This window comes from Micromys minutus (assembly GCF_963924665.1).
Source record: "Micromys minutus genome assembly, chromosome: 29".
Lineage (NCBI taxonomy): Eukaryota > Metazoa > Chordata > Mammalia > Rodentia > Muridae > Micromys > Micromys minutus.
In genome coordinates, this window is record NC_137964.1 from 9,056,541 (window position 1) to 9,068,698 (window position 12,158).

At 45.4% G+C, this 12,158-nt stretch overlaps 1 protein-coding gene across 5 annotated transcripts in view; it reads left to right on the forward strand.

Moving 5' to 3' along the window:
• FRY (FRY microtubule binding protein) overlaps positions 1–12,158 on the forward strand; it is a 364,922-nt gene extending 352,764 nt beyond the window's left edge. For 4 of the 5 annotated variants that reach the window (XM_080941189.1, XM_080941185.1, XM_080941187.1 and 1 more), the window contains 4 exons: positions 1,760–1,777; positions 3,581–3,691; positions 10,249–10,451; positions 10,679–12,158. In XM_080941189.1, coding sequence (XP_080797315.1) covers positions 1,760–1,777; positions 3,581–3,691; positions 10,249–10,451; positions 10,679–10,937 — 591 coding nt within the window. In that variant the 3' untranslated portion in view covers positions 10,938–12,158. The remainder of the gene's footprint in view (positions 1–1,759; positions 1,778–3,580; positions 3,692–10,248; positions 10,452–10,678) is intronic. The other variant, XM_080941186.1, reaches the window with a different exon arrangement.

Below are 12,158 nucleotides of genomic sequence, written 5' to 3' on the forward strand. Positions count from 1 at the left end.
ATGTTGGGTGGCTCACAACTGCATGAAACCACATACATTCATACATACATGCACATACACACACATACACATAACTAAAAGTAATTTTTAAAAACTGACCCTATGTACCTAATCTGATAGTACATTATATGTCAGCACCAATGTATGAAACTCGTAGACATGTTTTCCAGGGCCATATATAATGTACAACACAGGCTTTAAGGTGCTTCTCTTTCAAAGCTTGTAGAGAGATCCACGGACCAGAATCAACAAAAACCAAAAATATCTCAGTAAATTTGCAGTCCGGGCACACCCATCACGGTCATGTGATATTTATAATGGGTGGAAGGAAGGAGACCAGGAATCAGAGGTGGGAGTCCAGGTGCACCTTCAGTAACATCCGTAGCCACTAACGAGTTGGCAGTTTTTTTAGTCACTGGACAGTGTCTTTAAATACACTATTTTAAACAGCTAGCCCAAAAATCAACTTTTTAAGGGTTTTCCTTGCCAACAATTACAAAGGGAATGAGGTGGGTCCTTAAATATTTTGAAAGTTCAGAACCAAGATAATATGGATTCATGATTGAAATTAATGAAACTGATATTTAGAGCCAGGGCTGAGAGAGTGTTTTACTATAAGCCCAGGTTGGCCCTGAACTCTCAGTCATCTTGTGTCTGCCCCCAGAGTGCCGCAAATACAGATGTGCTCCACAAAGCCTGGTCTAAATTGATTTTGAAAAAAAAAAAAAAAAAGTAAGCATTTCGTTCAGATTTTCTACCAAAAATTTTCACAAACTGGTTCTGTAGCTACAGTGTCATTGGTGACACTTAAGAATTGTTAGCTGTAGCTGAATATGACATACTCGATAAATTTGTAATATCTTAAGTTAATCCCCAGCTCTGGGTTGCTTTTAGGAATTATTTAGCAGATTAAAAATAATTATAAAAGATTTGGGGGTGGGTGGGGTTCATAAGTGTGATGATTGAGTATTCACACACTGTGGGACATGTTCCTCCCGCAGACCTTGTCACAATGTTAGTAATTACGTGTGAGAAAACTGTCCTCATAAGTAATAAGGCAGACATAAAATGCACGGACATACTTCCCATGCTGCGTGCTTGTTTGGAGTATGTGTTGTTTACTCCTTTGAGACAGCATCATCCGGCAGCCTCCTGCTGCACGCTGTCAGTCTGAGGGATGGAAAACAGCAGAGATGGGGAACGTGGGCTGATCTTGCCAAAGGCCTGGGTTTCGTTCCAGCACAAGTGTTGGGTGACTCACAGCTGCCCGTAACTCCAGCTCCTCGTGGGAATCCAATGCCTCTGGTCCCCAAGGGCACCAGCATGCACATGTGCATACCCACATGCATGACCCATATGAAAGGCGATGCATTTAAAAAAATAAATGCTATAGTTGCCGCCGGGGGGGACAGCTCTTTGGATTTCTCAGTTCCGTTCACATTAGTGCACTCAAATCTTCTAGAACAATGACAGTGATGACGAAAGGTTACTTCTAGTCCCTCAAACAGACTTGGGAAATCCCGAGGACTGAAAGCCGTGTTTGTTCAGACACATTACCCACTAATGCTTGTTTTTACCCAGACCGCTGTGCATGTTGAACAGGTACGACGCTGGCAAGCGCTGGCCAGGTCTGGGCCAGCCAAGCTAACTCTGCTGACAGCTCTGCTCCTGGAAGAGGGCCATGCTCTCTGTTGCATGCCCCACTGACCCTATACTCTCTTTCCTTTCCTTCGTCTCCTGCACCATGCTTGCTGCGTAGCAAATGGAATCTCTTGCAGTAAGTTAACTTTCTTTCATATTCTTTGTCCACCGAGGCATGGGCCCATAAGGAGCCTTATTTTTACTGTTAACTGTTGTATCTTTGAGCATGGTTACCCTTTTCAGTTTAATTTTCTTTTCTTTGGTAGATTGAAACACGGCAGCTAATCGGTAGCCTTCTGAACTGTTTTCTCCCCCATGTAGAAACCTGCATTGCCATGAATTCTCGTTTTCTCAGTGGAAATTTTCTAAACAATAAATACCACCATTTGGCATTTGGGAAAATCAAGAGTTTTCATGGCTAGGTTTCACCCTAAATTGGGAAGAAAACATTATTTTTAACACATTTTAAAGTTAATTCTTAAGATCCCAATAGTTACATTTCATATCAGATCTTAAAAGGGTCCCATTTACAAGAAGGAGGAGGAGGAGGAGGAAGAGGAAAGAAGGAAGGAAGGGAGGAAGGAAGGAAGGAAGGGTTTAGCTTATCATAAGGAATTTTGCTGAAACAACCAAAGACTCAGCCAGATTCAACTAATTCTTCACTCTAAAGCTATTTACCAGTATTTGGGGGAAAAGAAAAAGTCTAAACAGAATTGGTTTTCTCTTAGAAGGAAGTTGGGGAAATGGGAAAGCTTCATTTGCATAGTCTTCGAATAATACACACACACACACACACACATATATATATATATAGTTAGTTAGTTAGAATCAATTTTAGTAACTTAAAAATCAGTACCAAGCCAGGTGGTGGTAGCATATGCCTTTAATCCCAGCACTCTGGAGGCCGAGACAGATGGATCTCTGTGAGTTTGAGGCCAGCCTGGGCTACAGATCAAGTTCCAGAACAGCCAGAGATACACAGAGAGACCCTGCCTTGAAAAACGAAAAGCAAAACAAAAGAATCAAAATTAAAAGATATCAGTGATAGCAACAGAATATACTCTATAAAACTTAAAACTTGTATAATGTATCCTCTTCACCGGATTTAGGGAAAAGTATTTTAATTTGCCTGTATTCTCAGTTCTGAGCTGAATTCTCTACAGCTTCTTAGCACAGGTCCCATTTACCCTGCCTTCCTGTGGCCTCTTCCAAACCCAGCAGTGGAGTGCTTGCACGTCTGATTTATAGCAGATGTTCATCTCACTGGAGAACACTGAGCCCTGGCCTCCTGTGTGCAGAGGTTCTCCCCTCCTCTGGAACACCCTGCCCGCTGAGAGCTAACCCACTGTTGATATAAGCAAGGCTGTGCAGAGGGTCTGGCTCAGAGTGCTGTGACTCTTGGTGGTGGGATAACTTGGGATTTCTTTCTCGTCGATCTCAGACTCTATGACTCTCACTTCTGCAGATGTCAGAAGTGGCTGTGCCCACTTGACACATCCCAGACTTACACAGCCATCTCCCAGGTGGCAACTCAGCTTACAAACTTAACACCTAGAACTAGTCAGCTTTTTGCCTGTCCGCATGAAAAGGATTCTTGGCTGTTTAAAAGCAGTCCGTAGCTTATAAAAAAAATTAACACAACTACTGAGGTATAAGTTTATAAGTATTTCATTGGCATATACAACTGAAATGTGGTTTCCCTCCATCTTTTTTATAGCCTCTCCTAATTAGTCATTCAATATCGTATAAAAAAACGACTTTCTGTATTATATCGTGACCATCTTGCTGATGCTACTGTGGGTTTGGGTTTTTTTTGTTTTTGTTTTTGTTTTTAATTTGGAATGTAAACAGTTAAAGAAACAGTTGGCATGCTCCCTCTTTGGGGCTTTGCAGGTCGAGCTTTAACAGCTGTTTCTCCTCCCCCTGTGCCCCCCCCCAGCAACTGGAGCTGTGTCAGAGGTTGTACAAGCTGCATTTCCAGCTGCTGCTGCTCTATCAGTCCTACTGCAAGCTCATCGGCCAGGTGCACGAAGTGAGCTCCGTGCCCGAGGTGAGTCCGCTCATCTCCCCCACAGAACCACGCCGTGGCTTCACCTTCGGTTTGGTTTTCTTTTTCCTCTGCCCTCCGCCCCACAGGTCGGGTCCTTTTTTTGTTGGGTTTGGTTTTTCTGCATATAATTATTACTTTGTTCAAGCACAAGTGAGAGAGAAATACATTGCTGTTCTCAACCCTGGATGGTTTCCTTGAACAGGACCACAACTTAGAGTGAGGTGGCCCCACATTTGGGGGCATGTCCCCTACCCATAGTTACCCTGGATGCTACACATCACCCTGCTGGGTTTTCTCCTTGGCATGTAGCCTTTCACACTTGCCTTATCATAAGGTAAGAAAGAAATAATATCTTGGGGCTTTTGCTCCCTGCTTCAGTACCAGGATGCTTTAGTGCATCCGAATGTAAAAATTAAAATCATTTGAGTACACCGCTTCTAAATGGGCTCCAGTTTTCCTGGGACAGAAAGCAAAGGGGCAGCAGTGTGGGCTGGGGAAGCTTGAAGAATGTTCCTAAAGGTGAGAAGGGTTGTCTGTGAGCTACTGATGGGAGGCTTCCCTGAGCAGAGAGCCCCAAAGGACAAAGGGGAGCAATGGAACAGAATACACAGAAAAGAACCGTCGTGATGAACACATCATGGCAGTAGGAGACAGAAGGAAATACAGGCACTTTCTGCTTTATGGCGAGACTAAATGAACACCAGAAAAACCCGAGGAAAGATATGCAAACGCAGTGTAAGCACCACACTGTCCATATTTAAAAGCAACTGGGGCAAGATTATCAACCAGAGGTGCCTAATGACTAAAAGGACCCATCCTTGAACAGACATAGCCTCCAGGAAAGGGTGGGGTGGAGCAGGGCCTTAAGGAAACCTTCTGGGAGTGGTGGAGGGGGAGCGAAGGCCACCCCACCCCCAGGCTGTCATCCCAGAGGAAAATGTAACCTGAGGGCATCCACCCCATCCCAACACTGCTTCAGACATCTGCAGGGCTTTGTCACGGAGGTCCCTGCCATCCTTAGGGGTCCAGAGTTCCCAGAGAAAAGCCTGAGGCACTCCTGGACCCTGGCGCCTGCACTACACCTGCTACAGTGGGCCCTGCAGCAGAGGACAGTTGTCATTTCTCTACGCTTCTGCCGTTACTGGTGCTATATCCATAGATGGTAACATTCCATTCCTCAGCTGAGGACATTTAGCCCACCCCACCCCAAGTAGACTCAAGTTCCCTCCCCAATAGAAATTGCTACTATAATTTGCCCCCAAATACTCAAAGCCAATGCCCAGTGGGCCCACCAGGACCCCTGGACCCAAGCTACATAACTCTTTACCCATGAGACCAGCCAGCCATTTCAGGCCACCAGAAAAATGTCTCCAAGGCTGGCAGAGCACCTATGTCTTGGTACCTAAACCAACCTTGGCGATGGGGATTTTAGATCTTTGATTCATGAAGGCAGACTTCACACTGAGACTCACAGTCATGTACAACATTTGTGCAAGATCAAGCCATGTACAATGGGGGGGGGGTATCTATCTGTGAAGCCCCACCCCTACCTGAGCTTTTGGCAATTGATGACTACTGGGAGAGGAAGAGTTTCCTTCAAGGATTCGGCCACTAAATGCTGCCTGTGATGGAGGAGAGGACCTTTCATCCATGTACATCCTGGGAGGCCTGAGCAGACACAATGGGTCTGAAAAATAAACTGGGCTGAGATGCTCTCACGGGACTCGGGAGGCAGGGCTAGACAGATAAGAGTTCAAGGCCAGCCTGCAGAGTGAGCTCCAGGATAACCAGGACTACACATAGGAAGATGGCCACATAAGAACAAAAAGGAACCTCACCCATTCATACACTTGCATGATGATTCTACATGAAACAAACCAGACACAGAAGGAAAACTTATACTGGTTTACTTAATATACGAGCTGTTACAACTCCAAGAAAGAAACTAGAAAATGTCTCAGGGGTTAGGAGCACACACTGCTCTTGCAGAGGACCTGAGTGTAGTTCACAGCACAAATGCTGGGCAGCTACAATTTCCTGTTAACTCCAACTCCAGGGAGATGAGCACACAGTGCCCTCTTTGTTGAGGTCAAGGAATCGAGGCACAAACCATTCCGATATGGTCCCAGTTACACAAGGCTGTTTAATGAATGCATGCACACCCAAGACTGATCAATCAGGGCAGTACCTCAGACTTGGGAGCTGAAAGCTCTGGTCATACACAGTTCTCAGGGCCTCTTACAGAGGATAACTCACAATGAGCTGATATACAGTTGCAGGAATCATTGCAGAGTGGTCGGCCCTGACTCTGACGGGGTAGACATATAGTTCAAACCGACATGCATAGCCGATGATCCAGGCTTGTGGGGAAATCTGCTCATTTTGATGCTAAACAAGGAAAACAAAATAGATCATTAGGCTACTTCAGGCATTGATGACACTGGGAAAACATGCAAGGAAAGACGGGAAAGAAGTGAAAATTACACAGCAGGCCTATCCCAAGTGTCGCTAACCTTTGATGGCCACAGATTCCCTTCAGAGAGGTACTGTCTCTGTCAAGTAGATGGCAGGTTGGTGGGTCTGAGCCAGTGTGAAATTTCAATTCAACTGTGGTTGAACCCATATTGGGAAATGAGCACTGTACAGTTTGAAGGGATCGTAGCTAAATGAACAGACCCACACACAGTTAGAAAAATGGCATCCAAATGAAGCCACTTAGACCCCATTAGAAGGCTGGATGGATGCTCTGTCGAAATGCCTTGAAAATGTAGCCACACCCTTCAGAAGAAAAATTACAATTATTAGACTTTGAGTACTGTTGCGGGTGCAGAAGACTTTCTTTAGCATTAATTCCAGAATTAACTTACTGTTTGTTATCCTTTTCATTTTTAACCTTGAATGTTTTGGGGTTTAAGGTGTGTGGATCCAAGAGCAGGGTGCTTACCTAGTCCTAGACCTAATCCAAAGGGAGGGTCAAAAGTTCAAAGCCATCCTTGACTATTTACAAGGTGAATGGTCAGCGAGGCTTGTTTGGGGAGGTTGTCTTGAGACAGGATCTCCTTGTACCAGTGGCTGTTCTGCAACAGGCTGTGTAGACCCGGCTGGTTTCCAACAATGAAATACTCCTTGAACACTGAGATTAAAGGCCTGAATGACCACACCCAGGCTCAGCCCTTAGTATGTAGGTATGGCATCACAAAAATAAAATGTGATAGTACACACCTTTAATCTCAGTACTGGAAAGACAGAGGCAGGTAGATCTCAAATTCAAAGCCATCTTGGTCCACAGAGCAATCCTAGAAAGGCAGATCTATGCAGAGAAACCCTGCCTCAATAAACCAAACCAAAAACAAAACTGTATCTTCAGTCTTTCCTGTGGCATAGTGAGGAAATCTTTTCCTGTTAGAAAAGGACCCATAACATGGGTGTAGTGGTGCACACCTTAAATCTCAGCACTCAGGAAAGGACAAAGACAAGAGCTTTCTCAGTTCCAGGTCAGCCTAGTCTACATAGTGAATTTCCATGATACTCTTAAAACAAAACATAAGTAAAAACAGGGCCTATGTTAACAATTACATTTGAGTATTTACACCAAAACTCACTAAAATTTACACACACCTCAATATAACAAGATAGTTGAAGCCTTGCTGGGAAGCCTTGCCTTACTCTGTCCACGGTCTCCTCTCTCCTCCTAATGATACTACTGGGATTCTGTCATGTCTCTTCTCTAATGATCTTAATCATTTCCCAAAAGCCCCTTTCAAGACAAAGTCTGATGAAGTTTTTACCTTCTTTGTACCAATAGCAAAGATGTAGAGGAAAAAATGCCTGTATTGAAGTCAAGGAACAAATCCCAGAATTAAGCTCCTAGCTCTGTCTCCTAAAACTCACATTCTTCTCACAAACAAAAATTCCATTAAACCACCCCGAAGTCCTACAAGACTCATCTGGGAGAGTTGTCAACCTCTTGTAGTAATGCTCTAAACTACAGGAGTGGGCAGAGAAAGAGATGGTCCAGGGAGGTTAATGAGCCAAAGGAGAAATCCAACCCAACCCAATGGATAAAACATCTCCTGGCAGCCCTCAAACTTACCTTCTCTCTTGTGGGCTTTGCTGGACCCTGCCTTTGCTTCAGTCTTCATCGGCTGAAGCTTCATCACCTCAGACTCTTTAGACAGAGACTTCGAGACATCCTGCTTCCTGCTCTCACTGGGTTTCCTCTTCTGCCCTGGTGAGAGCCATAGCTGAGTTCTCCATGCCTTTACATTTCCCTCGGCAGTGATGCTGCTGTAGAGGCTGCATCCCGACCCTTCTGAATCGAGGCTGAATTCAAGGATCTCTGTGATAGCAACCTAGAATCCCCAGACGCCTTTGGAGCCTTCTGAGATCCTCTCGAGGAATTCTTCTTGCCCGGATTTAACACAGACACTCTCTGTTTATGAGCTCTAATCTCTAAGCCAGAGATTCTTTTGAAAAGTCCTTCCTCCTCAGATCCTGGTGGCTCTTCTCTCTACGCGGCTCTGCTTTCTTTTGAGAAAGCTTTGTCTTCAGGCGATCCCTTTGCTCTCTCACTTGACTGTAAGCTATTAAGAGCAGCCACGCTGCAGCCTGGACGCTTTGCCTTTTGGCAATCTTCTCTGCTAGATACCCTGGTTGATTACTGTGAAGTTTAGTCTTCCAACATGCCTCTGGACAAGGACACAGAGAAGCCAAACTCTTGGCCACAAGGAAACAAGGATGGCCTTTACTCCAGTTCCCAAGAGAAACCTCATCCGCATGGCCTTCAGTGCACACATTCCCAGTAACCTCCTGCTTCTCTGAGCCCTCAGCCAGTCTGTGGGCCGGGAGGCAGTCTGATCTTCCAGTAGTCTCCTGCCCCTGACTCTTCCAGCCTTTCCCTCTTAACCATACCCAAAAGGTCCACAGGCTCAGCAACAGTGATGTAAAGGACCACATTTTGCTTTAGGAAGAAAAAAAGGAGGTCCACTTAGCTCTTGTCTTTTTGAAGACTGGAAATCCAAGAGATGATGTGGAAGGTGCTGTGTCTTGCTCTCTCTGGCTCTATCTGCCTGTGTGTCTCTCTTATAAAGCCACCAGGAATACAGAAGCCCCACCCACCCTAACTGGTTAATCCCATCTCATCATCCAAAGGCTTTCCCTCTGCAGACAGACATATCCACACTCTTAATCCCCTGAACATAAAACTGGCGTGGTAGCATACACCATCAAGCTCACTGGTAGAAAATCTTGACTTAAAAAAAAAATCTAGAAATTATCAGGCACTAGTCAAACGTGCCTTTAATCCCAGAGATCAGAAGGCAGAGGCAGGCCAGGGTTACAATGAGAAACTGTGTCTCAGAAAAACAAAAAGTGAAAAATAAAAAATTTAGCAAAGGACTGAGGATTTGAGGCCTCTATATTGATCAGCAGGTAAAAGTGCTTGCTGCCAAGCCTGAAAACCAAAGTTCAGTTCCCTGGGTCTCACACAGTAGGAGAGGAGCCAGCTCCCAAAGCCATTCTGTAACTTCCACATGTACACTGTGGTACACACATTAAACCACAGCAAAGGACAGACATGGTACCTAGGTAGCCACAGTTAACTTCATTTCAAAAACATTAAAGGGAAATGCATACTTCTCATTTAGACACAGTAACTTTGTTACTCCATTTTTAAGTTTCTGTTTGCTTGTTTTCTTTGGAAAAATATCCCTGATCTGCCTGGAACTTAACTAGAGGACCAGGCTGGCCTATGACTCACAGAGATCCACATGCTGGGATAAAGGTCTTTGCTACCACACCTGGCTTTTTGTTAGTTGTTAAATTTCTTACTGTATGATGTAGTGTCATTAAATTTTCTCAGAGGTATGTTTATAAAGAAAAGAACAGGTGGGACACAGTCAAATACACATTTGATTCCAGCACATATAGGACAAGGCAGAGGCATGCAGATCTCTGTGAGTCCAAGGGCACATTGTCTACATAGTGAGTTCCGGGAAGGCCAGGGCTACATACAAGACCCTGTCTATAAAACAAGACAGTGCTGTGCAGGTGTCACTGACACTTGGGGTCAGCCGCAGGACCTGCCCTACTCAAGCCCGCACACTGTGCACCCTACCTCTTCATTTATGTCCTTTCCAGTTAGACAGGAGACATTTTTATAAGTACAGAGCTTGAACCCAGGGCTGTATTCATAGCAGGCAAGCCATAACACTGAGCAACATTCCCAGCCCGAGCAGGCAAGATTTGAAGTGATGTCACTTTTGTCTGCGAACATCCCAGCTACCTACAGGGATTCAATGTTTACATAAACCCAATCCTTTTTATACGCCACTTAGGGCAATGGGGTTTGATGTTTGGTCTGTTCTGAGGCAAGGTCTCACTGGGTAGCCCAGGCTGGCCTCAAATTCCTATTGGTCCTCCTGCCTCATTCTGCCAACTGCTGGGATTTCACCTCACCCAGCTCCCTTCTTATAGAGATCCTGAACGTCTCGAGACTTTAAGCGGACCCTCCAGACCGAACTTCTGTACCTTAAACACATCCCATTTGTTTTAAACAGCTGCTGAACATGTCCAGAGAACTGAGTGATCTCAAGAGGAACCTGAAAGAGGCCACCGCGGCCATCGCCACGGACCCACTGTACATCGAGGGGGCGTGGTCAGAGCCAACTTTCACATCCACTGAGGCAGCCATCCAGTCCATGCTGGAGTGCCTGAAGCACAACGAACTGGGCAAAGCGCTGCGACAGATCAAGGAGTGCAGGTGGCTCCACTGTTCCCCCGGGGGTGCCTGTAGGAAACACAGCCTTAATCCTGACCCTTGCTCTTCCATAGGATCCAAGTTCAGGTCCCAACGCCCACCAGGCAGCTTACAGGGATCTGGGATTGCAGTTCTGGGGAGTCTAGTGCCCCCTTCTGGCGTCTTTGAGTACTGAGCCACATTTTTTACACTCCCCGCCTCTAATCTTTGCTCTTCTTTCTTTCCCACAGAAGCCTGTGGCCCAATGACATCTTTGGAAGCAGTTCTGATGACGAGGTCCAGACACTCCTGAACATTTATTTCCGTCACCAAACGCTGGGACAGACGGGTACTTATGCCCTGGTAGGGTCTAACCATAGCCTGACTGAAATCTGCACCAAGCTCATGGAGCTCAACATGGAGATCCGAGACATGATCCGTAGGGCCCAGAGCTACCGGGTCCTCACAGCATTTCTCCCAGACTCCAGTGTTTCCGGCACTAGTCTCTGACAGGAGCCTCCCGTCCCCCATGGTTTCTAAGCTTGCAGTGCTGCCATGCTGGGGTGACGTCATTCAGTGTCTTCTCGGCCTTCGCAAGGCTTGGACAGAGCGTTCCCCTCTTGTTACCTGTAGGACTTTTTCTAAAGATGAGGACTCAGCTTCCAGCGTGTAGCAATACTCTCCGAACGGAGGCAGCCTAGGACCTCCTGATACAGACTCTCCCCATCCTGACGTGTGGCTACCGTTCACCAAGCAAATGCAACCCACTACTGGAGACATGACTTCCCCTGAGTTACCAAAGCTGAACACACTGAACGACCCCACCCTTGCTAGAGACACTTTATGATTGGCAAAAGTGCAATGATTTTCTTCACAGGACAACAAATTTTTATTCTAAAGCTTGTACATTCATTCCCTTCCCTTTTGCCCTTTCAGTCTCTCTCTCTCTCTCTCTCTCTCTCTCTCTCTCTCTCTCTCTCTCTCTCTTTCTGTGTGTGTGTGGGGGGGATGTGTTTGTTTGTTTCACGGTTTGCAGAAGGGGGCAGGCAGAATGAAGCTGGCCACTGAAAACCTGTAAGATGGTCAAAAGCTGAGAGCCTGTGTGCTTGAAAAGGGAATTTAGTTACAATTTGATGTACACTGTATCTAAACGAGGAGGCTGCTATGAAGTACCTTGGTAGGTTGCTAGGCTACTGTTTCTGAAAACCCTGGATCTCTCTGGGCCAGGAAAGATCCAGATGGATTCTTTTTAAGGATCATGGCTGCTTTTTACACAAAGGTTGCATTAAGAAGCATTATTTATACTGGAGAAGAATGAGTGTCCATCTGTCTCACCTTTGCCATTTTGTAGAAAAGCAGATTTTTCACAAAAGTCCCAAGTCTTTTCATCCCTGTGCATGCATCCTGTAGTAGCATTCTGGAGAGCCAGAAGTAGGGTCATGAAGGGAAGAAGCAAGCTGCCACTTTAAGGATGATGACCTATTTTATTTGTAATATATGTGTAAAGGGTCTTTCTTAAAAGTTCCTTCCTTAAACCCAACAGTGTCCAGTGTTAGATGTGGGCATGTGATCTGTTGCACATCCAAAGCATATTCAGACTCGACCTATGTAACTTATTCACTGTGTAAATACATTTAAAGATTTTGTGATGTGATCTTGGTTGACAATTCTGTTCAGAATTGCCTTTAGATTACAAAAAGAAAAAGAGACAAAAGACATGTTGACCAATGG